The 13,249-nt window shown below is 40.7% G+C and overlaps 1 protein-coding gene across 2 annotated transcripts in view; it reads left to right on the forward strand.

Annotated features, from left to right (window-relative positions):
- Window positions 1–12,022, forward strand: part of LOC106611501 (ecto-NOX disulfide-thiol exchanger 2) — a 273,741-nt gene extending 261,719 nt beyond the window's left edge. For both annotated transcript variants that reach the window (XM_014211765.2, XM_014211767.2), the window contains exons 14-16: window positions 5,725–5,833; window positions 8,123–8,208; window positions 11,136–12,022. In XM_014211765.2, coding sequence (XP_014067240.1) covers window positions 5,725–5,833; window positions 8,123–8,208; window positions 11,136–11,267 — 327 coding nt within the window. In that variant the 3' untranslated portion in view covers window positions 11,268–12,022. The remainder of the gene's footprint in view (window positions 1–5,724; window positions 5,834–8,122; window positions 8,209–11,135) is intronic.
- Window positions 12,023–13,249: the final 1,227 nt, after the last annotated feature.

A 13,249-nucleotide genomic window follows, 5' to 3' on the forward strand; every position in this document is an offset into this window, starting at 1 on the left:
TAGATGTGGTGTAAAAATGTTAAAAAGCAGATGCTGAATATCCCTTTGAGCATGGAAAAGTTATTAATTAGTCTTTGGATGGTGTATCAATATACCCAGTCACTACAAAATGCAGGCGTCCTTCCTTACTCAGTTGATGGAGAAGAAGGGAAACGCTCAGGGATTTGACCATGAGGCCAATGGTTGTGATATGACAGAACTGAGGAGGGATCAACAATGTTGTAGTTACTCCACAAAACTAACCTAAATGATAACCAGATAAAATTTTACAAAACATGCATCCTGTCTGCAACAATGCACTAAAGTAATACTGGAATGAAATGTGGCAGAGAAATGTACTTTTTGTCCTCAATACAAAGCGTTATGTTTGGAGCAAATCCAACACAACATATCACTGAGTACTAGGGGTTTGAGCATTTAAACTTTGAAACAAAGTTGGGATCCTTAACGTTATGAAAGATCCCTACCCGAAAAACAATGTTTTTTTTCTGTGTTTTTTTTTCACTTAATTAAAATCACAGTTCTGTTATGACAAAACATATTATTTTCTGTGTTATAGCCGATAGGCTACAAAGACCTGGGGAAGTTGTGTAATTAAAATAAAACCAGAGGAGGAGGCGAATTTTAGGCTACTTGGGGAATTTATAAGGCATGCAAGACAAGACTTTGCAAGATGCAAATTACCAAAACAAATGAGCATGCTTCTGCCTTCTTCTGCCTCTCTCTTCCTCGTGCTGGCCTGCCTGCCAGGTGTCTCTAATGATGCAAGTGCGTTCAGTCTTTGGTCTGTTGCGTGTAGAATATCCTAGTTTATTCATGGCACCAATGTCTTCGGGCTAGTCTTGCGTGCACAGGGTTGCCTACTCTTCATTTTTGCCTCATATGAAATTACAGTAGGCTACTGGTAACCTGTATTGATTACGCTTTTTAGGCATCATGGAATGTGGCCCCATGCATGTTTGATTGCCTGTCTGTTAGGGTAGGCTACACTACAGTTTTTTTAAATTCCAACATGATGCCGACACGAAACAGACATTTTACTTGACTATAAGGAATGTGGCTTCTGAAGCGGGATTTAAATCATCACTAGGCAACCAGAATTGTCAATCAAATAATATTGAGCTGCTGCGCACAGCTTGCTTGTCTGCTGCCTGTGCGCAGACCACTCTCTCCTAAAAAAGTACTTTAAAGTTTGTTAAATACAGTGACTTACGAAAACATTTAGTTTAAATAAAACACATTGCTACCCTACCATAAAACACTGCATAAAAAACTGTAGCAGCACATCAATCAGTGACGTGTATTGTTGTCAGGGAAAAAATACAGAACATTTTACAACGGAGCAGAATTCTACTGTCTGAAAAGGTACAGACTTGATGTGGCATTTTTTTATTTGTCTGAAAAGTTATCAATTTTCGCTATCGACATGTTACTGTAGCTGTGTTCTATGACTGTAAAGGGTTGTTGTAGATATAACGTAGCGGTCATACATGCGTAATAGGACAATTATTCTGCATTGTAAATTGACTTGGATAAAAAAAATGTGTTTTAATGGAAAAAAAACCCAAAACGATTCATGTCAGTTTAAAAGTTAAGCAAAATGGTTTATTTATCACATCCCTACTGAGTACTACTCTTCATATTTTCAATCATGGTTGTGGCTGCATCATGTTACGGGTATGCTTGTCATCAGCAAGGACTAGGGAGTTTTTTAGGATAAAAACATAATACAACTATAAGCACAGGTAAAATCCTATAGAAGAACTTGTTTTAGTCTGTTTTCCAACAGAAACTGGGAGATGAATTCACCTTTCAGCAGGACAATAACCTAAAACACAAGGTCAAATCTACACTGGATTTGCTTACCGAGACAACATTGATTGCTTCTGAGTGGCCTAGTTACAGTTTTGACTTAAATTGGCTTGAAAATCTATGGCAAGACTTGAAGATTGCTGTCTAGCAATGATCAACAATCAACAGAGCTTGAAGAATTTTTTAAAGAATAAAGGGCAAATATTGTACAATACAGGTGTGCAGCAAAGCTCTTACAAACTTATCCCTGCCAAAGGTGCTTCTACAAAGTATTTACTTAAGGGTGTGAATATTTATGTCAATTTGATATTTCTGTATTTATTTTCAATAAATTAGCAAAAAAAATGTAAAACATGTTTTTACTTTGCCGTTATCGGGTATTGTGTGTAGATGGGTGAGGGAAAAAAAATATTTAATTCATGTAACACCACAAAATGTGGAATAAGTCAAGGGGAATACTTTCTGAAGGCACTGTACATCAGTCACAAACACACATACCCGACCCTCCCTCTGCCAGCCTGTCAGAAGCCCACAGTAAACAAAAGCTTGATCATTAGCATCGCTAACACTCTCAGCTTTCTCTCTCTATCTCTGTTTCCACCCTCTGGTAGAACTATTGCTGTCGGCTCCCTCTCTGAATTATCTTCCTGCATTTGTCTCCCCTCTGATCTTCCACTGCATCTGTCTGATGTGAGTGAGTGTGGTGTGTTTTCAGGTGCTGCTGGGTACTGATTGTGTGTGTATGTATGTGCTGTCAAACAATTAAAATAAATAATCTCATAATTTTCTGTAGTTAATTGTGATTAATAGTAATTTTTGAATTTGTTCAAATTTGACCCTAAAGAAAGTTTTTTCAATTTAAAAAGCAGTGCATTGAGTTACAGGCATACTATGCTGTGATTGTAAGGGACGAAAACACACAAAAATCTGTATCAGATACAAAATGCTTCCAATATTTAAGTAGGCCTGTCTAGTCCCTCAATGTTCTTAAAGTTTAACACTTGCGCACTCACAAATACACATACACTCAAGTACTGTTAAAGCGACAGCCAGGCATTTTAAGTGAGTGTTCTCCCAATTTCAGATTGTATGGTTGACTACAGGAAAAAATAACTGGCTCTACAAAGAACAAAGAGCATTTAAACTTGCCCAACAGTGTTATGAATTCCACAGAAGACAATAACAACAGGTCAGCCCGGTCTGAATGATGTAGGCTAATACAACTATTAGATCTAGCCTAGGCGACTTCAACATGCACTAGTCCACAAGCTATTACAACTAGAATTGGGATAATTGCGATAAATCTTTTGACCTGAGACCTTTAACAAAAACAGTAGCTAAATGGAATGGATGTCCTGTTCTGATTAAAATTGTTGTGGGATGTTAGTTATATAAAGAGGCATTCAGCCAAATGGCATTGTAAATATTATTTTGGTTAGCTAGTGTGCTAACGTTATTATAATTAGCTAGCTATTCTGTACAAATGATCTTGTTGTTGTTATCGAAAGAAATGCCTGGGAATGTGTTTGATTGAACTTTCTGTAAGTCAAACCTGTGAGCAAAGGGGATTTTTCAGACAGACAGCGCTACATAACAGCAGCTGCCACCGAGTGCAGTGTCTGTGAGTTATAGGGTCCATGCGGAAACACGTACACTTAAAAAGGGTCCGTGCGGTGAAAAATGGAGATTCGATTAATGACATCAATAAAATAATTAACGGCATTAACTTTGTGTGTATGTCGAGGTTATTATAGTATAAAAACAACAATTGAAAAATCTATTTAGTAAACTGAAATTACACTAAAACTACTAAAACCATATATTTTTTTCTAATCTTTGGGTAAAAATCACAATAAATTATCAAGGTCACCCCCTCTCCTCGGGAGGGTGACATGTTCGATACCAATATATATATATATATTATATATATATATTTATTGTTGAAACGAGAGGCTGCCTGGATCTTTAATTTAAAGACCCTTGCTCCCTTCGGTCTCAACATAGACTTTGATCTGAAGCCATTCTTGTGATAATTGTGATTTTGCCATTGTAATTGTTTGTTAGATACATTTTAGACTACAAATGCTATGATCGTATGCTATCCATTTGTTTGTCTTTTTGTATGTTCTTTGTATGCCATTTTTTTTAAATATTTGAGTTAACCAATGATATTAGGCCATACTTGGCCATGATTACAAACACCTGTGTGTCTCTTGACACTATATAAATGACTCATCTCGCAGTGTTTGATGATACCCTGATGAAGACAGCTTCGCTGTCGAAACGTTGGTGATTAAATTTTTGCATCTGAGCTCTTAGAGTGTGCGGCTTTCCTTTATTTTCTATTGTTTCTAGGATTGCCATGAAGTTCCCTTTATTATCTGACTCCTGTAGACTCATCGTGTCCTCTTTGTGCAATGTTTTGTGTGGCTGTAATTAGTAGTACTTCTCCTATTGTTTAATTATAGTCCCGATTTTCTTGAACCTGTTTTTTGTGTTCCTTGTTTAGGGCATTACTTCTTACAGCTTTCTGATAGTTGCTCCATGTAATCATTGCTTGTTTGTGCCGCTCAGACCTTGCATGAATTGCAAATCCCCCCTCTTTGTAAGTTGCCTTATTCCAGTTGTTAAAACCCAATTGTGAATCAAATACATTCTCTGAGACTGCAGGCGTAACAAAACACAGAGTCAGATTTTTTTTGAATATTCAAGCCAGGGGTGGATATGGTACCAAGCCGCCTTGAAGCTCCTCCTCCGGTCCCCCATCAGAGTTCTTGGGTATATGTTCATCATTGTCTGCACCGGTGGTTCCTCCCGGGATTTGCTGATATCTGCCAAAGAAAAAAATATATAATTAAAAGTATCTATTTGGGTAATTTTAGATATACCATTGCCATCAGGCAACTTCTGAAATCGATCTGATATCTATATCACAAGCCCAATAGCATGTAAAATAAGAATTAATTTCAATCACAAACCGACTCATTTCTATACACCATATAAACTGACTAATTACAGTGCTTTACAAGTAACCACAGATTTATTCAACATCAAAAACCTGATGGTCCACTGCTTGTGGACGCACGAGGCTCCTCTGTTGGTGTCTCACTCTCAGCTTCTACCTCAGCCTCTCCATCTGTCTCACTTTCCTGCTCTACTATGCCTTCACTCTCAGTCTCTCCAATGGACAAGTCTTCCTGCTCTCTCTGCTCTCTCTTGCTCTCTCCACACCTGAACCATCTGGCTCTGTCTCGCTGTCTGCCTTGACATGATGTCCTTCTTTCTCTTAATTTTGGTGAAAACTAAAGAGCAAAAGCAATGGGGACCACGCTTATTAATTCATTTACTTAAAATAAGTGACTTGCTAGGTAACTACCCTTTATGTCTAACCATTTTCCGTTACAATGCGTTTACGAAGTGTGGTTTAAGTAAAAACACTCAGCACCATGAGTTTGTTGATCATATATTTGATCCTTTTTCATACTGCCACAAAGTAACAAACGGCCAGGTTAAGATAAGCTGATCTAACGTTACACTTCTGTAATACATTTAATACAAATACAACATATGAACAATTTTACTCACCTCTATATTTCCTTCTGTGTGCTTGAACTATAATATTAGTGCGGAATTTCTTACAACTTCTTCACACTGTTGTGTTCCGCAAAGCCGTCCCTCTAGAAAATGTGTGGGTTAAATTAGTGTTCCGCGTTGCCACTGTCTAATAACGGATGTAAAAAAAAAAGAACGATAGCAAAAATGAGTTATGTAAAAATTATTTCATACTCCACATTTAGGGGGGCCACAAGGGGGTCCAAAATTGTTGTCACAGAGGCACTGGCCAGATTCGTCACAGTGTGTGTTTGTGTGTCATCTACCAGTCTAACAGTGTTTTCAACTCCTTTCCTGTAGGAGGCAACAGCGTTAGAAGTGGTGTCCTGCAGTCAGGAGAAGGAGAGTCTGCCCCCGGAGAAGAGTCCCTCCAATCCTGTTCACTCTGAGAGAGAAGCCTTGCTAGTTGGTATGTTCACCTAACAACATTACTATAATGTTATATTAACCTAGTTTTGGAGGAGAAGATTCCCCCAATTCCTGTCCACTCAGAGAAGCCCTGCTACTTGACACATTCACCAAACATTATTGTAACCTTAGTCCGGTAAACTCTGAGGGAGAAGCCCTGCTTGTTGGTACGTTCAGACAACATTACTACAACCTTTTAACAACATTTGTACATACAGAGGAGAACATTCCCCTAGCGCTATCCACTCTAGGAAAAAGACCCTGCTTGTTCATACACTTTTTGTTAATTTAACTGGTTATTTTTAGAGAAACTATCCTCAATCATCAAAGCTGTTTTTTTGTGGAAAGCCTGGTTTTCCTCCCCTGGTTATTCCCAGTTCTCTGGGCTGGTTCACATGTTTTCATTGGCTGGTTTACTGAGGCCTTCAGCACCTCTACTTTCTAATCAGCATAGTTTTATGGCACATTCTCCATTTCAGTGGAGGGTTCTTTCCACAGGAAATGGTTGGTCCTGGATCAAATTGGTTTTACGAAAGTAAGGTCTTGCTGAGATACAAGGGAAAGGAATTGTGGCGTTACGATTAGGCCTATGCCAGATGGCAGGATGCGCACTATTGTGTGGTAGTGGGAGTTACCTGTCCTGTCCCATAGTGGTGTTATTCTAGAATGATCATATATTTGGCATAGTTGGTTAGGTAGTCAATGAGGCACTCCCTCCATGCCGGCCCACTTTGGCTGCTCAGTGAAGTAGATGGCTGCTGAGGATTCTGGGTGTTCTCTCTGTCAGAATCGCTCTAAATTGCATCTTGTTTGAAGATGAAGTGAGCACCGCAGAGAAAAAAGGACATTGGCTCAAAAGTGAACTCATCTTTAACTGCTTTGTCTGTCTATCTAGATGGCAAAATGAATAGCAATGAGATGAACACTTAAAGGAATGTTATATATCGTATATGTGCATCTCTGGGCAATGTATTATCGATTTCCGGGGTCATTTCATGTTTTTATGTGTATCTGACCTATTCGGCGTTCAAGCAGGCAGAAAAACAGCCAGAATGACGCATTTTGTGTGCAAAACATTGTCTTTAAAAAGAAGAGAAAACGGATGACTAAACTCTGATCAAAACAAAGACATAGGGAAGGAAAGAACAGATGCTAGGCCTTTTTCAAGACTTGAAGTTTGATAATAACAAAGCACTTTCTATTGAACTTCCATGTTTCTTGAAGAGTGGCTGAATATCTAGGCTAGGCTATAATTACACATTCAGTTAGAAAATGAAACTGTGGACTTCACCAAATACAAAGTTAGCATTGTCAATTAGCATCAATATGAAATTTAGATAACTAGGCTTTGGAACAGAGCAGCTACTGCTTTCTCCACAAGTCCCTTTACAACTAAACATAAAGTTCTGATTAATTTGCTATTAATGATTTGGACATTTGGAGGCTTTTGGACCCATTCAAAGTATATAGACTGATTTTAAGTTATGCTTTTCTGTATATCATTGGTTCAAGCACAGCCATTAAAACACACTTCTGATCAAAGAGTTGTTCTCCTCCAGTGTCTCACCTGGTGTGTTTGTTTTCTGAGCTGGCTCCTCAGTGGGCTCATGTTATTACACAGGGGTTTAGGACTATCAGTAGTGCATCATCACATCAATTAGCTGATAGCAGATGTTATTGTTGGGATGAGCGAAACCCCTTTGTGTGTGTGAGTGCATGGGGGCGTGAAGCCCCATGCTGCTCTGATCAGAGAAGCTTTAATGTAGAGAGCAGCATCAAAGTCTTCACTTCTCTTAATCTGGACGGTTAAAACACAAGTCTTCCACAGAGCTGGGAGTGTTTTGGGGAAGACAGACACACATGAAGAGAACAGATACATTTTCACTTCAGTCAGACAAGATGAGTTAAGTAGAGTGGTCTCTTGAATGCGAGGTTCTCGCTGGCTTTCATGTTGGACAGATAGGTGAATGAATCAACACTCAAACTTAATGTTGTTAGTTAGTTATAGATTAGCTATACGTTAACGGTCTACAGTTTGATACTTTGGATGGCATGTTCTCATTGGCTTTCATGTTGGACAAATGGGTTAATGAACACAGACTGAATGGAATTATACCATAGTATAACTTTAGAACTATAACTCAAACACTAAAGTAATAGCCTATACTACTGTATGATAAGATGGGTGAATCAATCATTATATATAATGGTTATAGAGTTATAGGTATAGAGTAATGCTATTGCCAGTTTGATTGACACTGTATTGAGGTATCTCTTTCTCCTTCCTCAGGGATCATCTCTACATTCCTCCATGTCCATCCGTTTGGAGCCAGCATCGAGTACATCTGCTCCTATCTACAGCGGCTGAACACCAAGGTACTGCTGGCACACGCTGACACTGACACACACACACTGACACTAACCAGGTTTCCATCCAACCATTTCATGTGGATGAATTTCCTGACACATGAAAAAAGTCACGCCTGGGCTGCAACAGGAAATGCCGGCACAATTGTATAAATGTCAACAGACGATGTGTTAGTTCGACGTCGTGGGATCTTTTTGTGTTGGTAAAATGTATTATGCGAGAAATGGTGAGATATTTTTGTGTTGGTAAAATGTATTATGCGAGAAATGGCAGTGGAAACGCCTTTATGCGCAAATATTGATATGATAACCATCATATGGAAGTAAACTTGGAGTGATGCGATGATATGTTGTGTGGTCCTCCCACTATGACTCGGGAAAGCATGCAGTTTATTAGGCTACAGATGAAATAAGTTATGATGAACTTTAAAGGGTGGTGAATGTGCAAGGGTGTATCAAGGGTCTTATTCTGGTGACATGATGATCAATGCTTGGCCGCCGTTTGAGAAATACAAATGATCTTATCCATAATAATCTTATCATGTAGGTAGCATACACGCTCTGCGAGCTGTTGGCTAGAGCACACGTGCCAAGACCAGAGTGGGCACATTTGCTATATTACATAACAGTTTTTGTGACAAAACCATGAGTAGAGTTGAAAATGCAATGGATATCCACTTAACTTGTGTTTTTTATTCAGTACATGGGAATTTAACCACACAAGTTGTCTTTATGTGCACTACGTCATCAATCACAACCTTTTATACGCAAAAAGTCTGTTTGATGCAAACACATCTCTGGTGGGAAAATGCAAAAAAAGAATATGCTGATTTTTGAACATTTGCAGGAAAATCTAGCTACTGACACACACACAGCATGTCATGATGAGCAGCAGGAGCCATCCTGGCGCACTATTCCAGCACACGCGCGCACAAACACACACATCCATCCTGGCACAACACACACACAGAGCACAAACTTGGAATAAACACCCCTACTGGGCTGTCATACAGTATTGTCCTGATGTATTCCAGGGCCACACGGTGCAGTTGGAGCACCCTGGTGCAGTCAGCCTCCCCCAAATGAAATGTGAATCATCCCCTTGTGACAGCAGAGCCCCATCGTACAGCAAGAGTTTCCTCATACAGCCAGATCCTTCTCCTCAAATTTGATCCCCCTGATGCTGATCCCCAGGTTAGCGTTGGGGTTGAAGCAAAGGCAAGTCCCACTGCCTCCAATCTCTATAGCTACCATAGACATGAATATAGTGTCTGAGTGTAATTTCCCAAGACACTGAGACCTGTTAGATCTGGATCATTCCTGTCTCTCCCTGACAAAGCTGAGCTGTTTCATTTATTCCGACGCTTCGCTTAAACACCCATCTCCACATGTCGGGCTCCTCAGGGGCCTTCCTTGGTTCTCACCTCTGCTGTCGTCTGCAAGAGAGATTCTTTTTCTCTCAACCACATACACTGAGTGTTCAAAACATTCCATGACATAGACCGACCAGGTGAAATGTTTTGATCCGTTATTGATGTCACTTGTTAAATCCACTTCAATCAATGTAGACGAAGGGGAGGAGACCGGTTAAACAAGGATTTTTAATCCTTGAGACATGGATTGTGTATGTGTGCCATTTAGAGGGTGACTGGGCAAGACAAAAGATTTAAGTGCCTTTGAACGGGGTATGGTAGTAGGTGCCAGGAGCACTGGTTTGAGTGTGTCAAGAACTGCAACGCTACTGGGTTTTTCATGCTTAGCAATTTCCTGTGTGTATTCAGAATGGTCCACCACCCAAAGGACATCCAGACAACTTGACACCACTGTGGAAAGCATTGGAGTCAACATGAGCCAGCATCCCTATTGAACCTTCGACACCTTGTAGAATCCATGCCCCAACAAATTTAGGTTGTTCTGAGTTCAAAAGGTGTTCCTAATGTTTTGTACACTCAGTGTATGAATAACATCTCTTTTCGATATATCGTGCCGACCCAAACCTCTATCCGATAACATGGCTGGTGGAAACCCAGAGGGGCATAGTAGCCATGCCTTGCCTAAACCAGGCTGGACAAAAGCATGTTTTGTACACTGTGTATATGACCACTACACTCACTGCCACCGAGGCAAGGAGGCCTTCAGATATAATATAAGGCCACTCTCACTCTACCTCGATGATGAGGCCGTCAGATAAAGGACTATGGGACCACCAGCCCACCTCCACTCTGAGGCCTTTAGACATGACTACTCTTACTGCTACCTCCATGAGGAGGCCCTTGTGAATATATTGTATGACCATTCCCCCCCGCCAACTCATTAAAACCTCTGCGCCTTCACCACACTGACTCATTCCTTCTCTCTCCCTTTGGCTTTTCCACTCTGTCTGAGGATGTTTTTGTTCCCACGCTACCTCTCTGTAACACTACACAACAAGCCCACAGGGCTTTGTCAACAGTACTGGCTGGATTCACCACTAACAACATTACTCTCTACTTATCTACTGTGTTCATGATGCACTGCTACGTTGTTAATGGTGATACACACATATCTACGCTAGTGCTTAATGCATACTGACAGGTTTAACCTTCTGGTTCTTACAAATGTGTTTTTTTCTCTGCATAAAATTATACAGTGCTTCCTGCTGTCATTGTTTTGTGTAATCTCACCTTTTTAAAGTGATGCTATATGCCAATGTGGTGCTATTGCATATGTAGGTGTGGGTTTGTGATGTATAGTGTGTGTGGGTGTGGGTATGGGTGTGGGTGGGTGCGTTTTATTGTTTGTCAATCAGATCTGTTTTTTAGAGATGTGTGGCTCTTTTTGAGCTTGTAGGAGTGTGTGTCATCTGTGTTTGTATTGTGTTTGTACATGTGGTTGTGTGGGAGTGTATTTATCAAATCTGTGTATTTACATTGAGTGTGTCTGTGTGTGTGTTTCAGATAAATACAGGGGAGGTGGATGCTCTACTGGGTCGGCTGCCCTGTACCTTCAAACAGGAGTTGACCGGGGTAGGCGCCAGCCTGGAGAAACGCTGGAAGTTCTGTGGTTTCGAGCGCATCATGATCACATAGAGCATTACGGGGACACGGAGGAGGACATCACAGGGACACAGAAGAAACAGCATTGAGCTCAGGCTGAATTATTAGGACACTGTATTATGGAGACCGGTACTGGTCCCTGAGATGTTGCTCACCGGTCCCTGCGATGGTTAACTGGCCTTGGTTTAGTCAGTTCTTAAGAGCTAGTTATAATGTAAACAGTTTGGTGGTCCCAGGCACAAATAAAGGTTGAGAAAAAATGGCATAGAGCTCTGGCTGTATTATTAGGACACAGAAGTAAAAACATAGAGCTCAGGCTGCAGAGCAGGCTGTGGTACTGAGGAAAAAGCTTCTCTGTATGGGTGACAGAGAGGGTGACTCATCTCCAGGGTGATGGAGATCTCTATAACACCACCAAAGCCACGATGCTTTTTTCTGTGCCCAATTTTGCAAAGCCTCATGGGATAGAACACCACATTGGGAGTCCCAAAGGAGTATCAGTCTGAAGGTGCCAGGGCAGTGGATGTTTCTCCTTCACATGGGCGGACCAGACTATTCCCAGAGCCTCTAATTGGTTAACTCTGCTGTCACTCAGCTAGGAATGCTACCCAAGGAGGTTATCAGGGTCTGCTGAACATTTTCCACCTCCCACCCCTCTGGCCTCTCTCACTCTCTCTTTTTTTGTTCCTTGTTTTTATAATTATATGAATAAAAATCGATATATTTCTTAATTTTCTGTAAATGCTGTTAACAGTTGCATAGATTGATTTGTTTTACTACTCTGTAAATGCTTGGATGATATTTTTAAATAAAAAATAAAAGCAATCTGAAGAATTGAGAATAGAGTTTTATTGAATAGATTTCTTCTCACTGGTGCTTAGGCTATATACCGGTAAGCTGCTTGTATATGCAATGTGTGTAGATGTGGTATGTAGCATGAATGTGAGTAAACTGCTAATCCAAGTCCCCAGCCACATGAGGAACCTTCAGCCTGCCAGCCTCTGGACATGAAGTCTCAGATGTACACACACTCTCTCTCTCTTGCTCGCTCTCTCCTTTTCTCACATACATACACACACAAACTCTCTCTATCACACGCGCACACACACAGAGCAAAACGCAACTGCTACACTCCATTATGCCTGTGGCCAGCCATAACTGGAGAGATGCCTGAGACCGTAAGTGACTTGAGGCCACCTTTTACGATGCTGGTTTTCTTCCCTCTTAGCTCTGCCCAAGGCCAAGGCAAAGCATCATCACACTTACAGAGATACACACTCTTGGGATCATCTTAATGAGGTATACAGACTTAATGAAGGCTGTATCACAACCAGCCGTGATTGGGAGTGCCATAGAGCAGCGCATAATTGGCCCAGCGTCGTCCGGGTTTGACCGGTGTAGGCCGTCATTGTAAATAAGAATTTGTTCTTAACTGGCTTGCCTAGTTAAATACAGGTTAAATAAAACAGTTTTTTTTTTACTAATTATCTAATTATATAGGCAGGTGTGTGTGTGTGTCTGCATGTGTGAGAATATGTGCTTGTCTGGGTGAGCATGCATACTTGTGTGTGTCTATAGAAGCCAGTTTTATAACAAAATAGAGGTTGCCCCTCCAGGTTGAATCCTGGCAGCCAGGACCAGTAGTTCTTCCCAAAAGCCAGCTAGAGCATTCCAAATGAAATTTGTCTGCACGCTCTCTTCCCATGTTTTGCTTGGGGAAACTGTTTATTACACATGATTTGCACTCATCAGCCTCCGCCTTCTCCTAAGGCCTTGTGTATAAAACATTAAGTCCACGAGCTTGTCAGATCACCATCCATCCTACTTGAATTAATAACAGGTATTGAGTTGGTTTTCCCCCTGCAAGACTCCCTTCTATACATATTAATTTGTCTTGGCATGTATTATTAACATGGGTCCAAAAGGGAAGAGCGCAGAGTGGAGTGAACACGCATATGGCAGAACCATAGAGCGGAGTGGAGATGTGTGTACTGTATTATATATGGATCTATATA

Source organism: Salmo salar, chromosome ssa09 (assembly GCF_905237065.1).
Source record: "Salmo salar chromosome ssa09, Ssal_v3.1, whole genome shotgun sequence".
Lineage (NCBI taxonomy): Eukaryota > Metazoa > Chordata > Actinopteri > Salmoniformes > Salmonidae > Salmo > Salmo salar.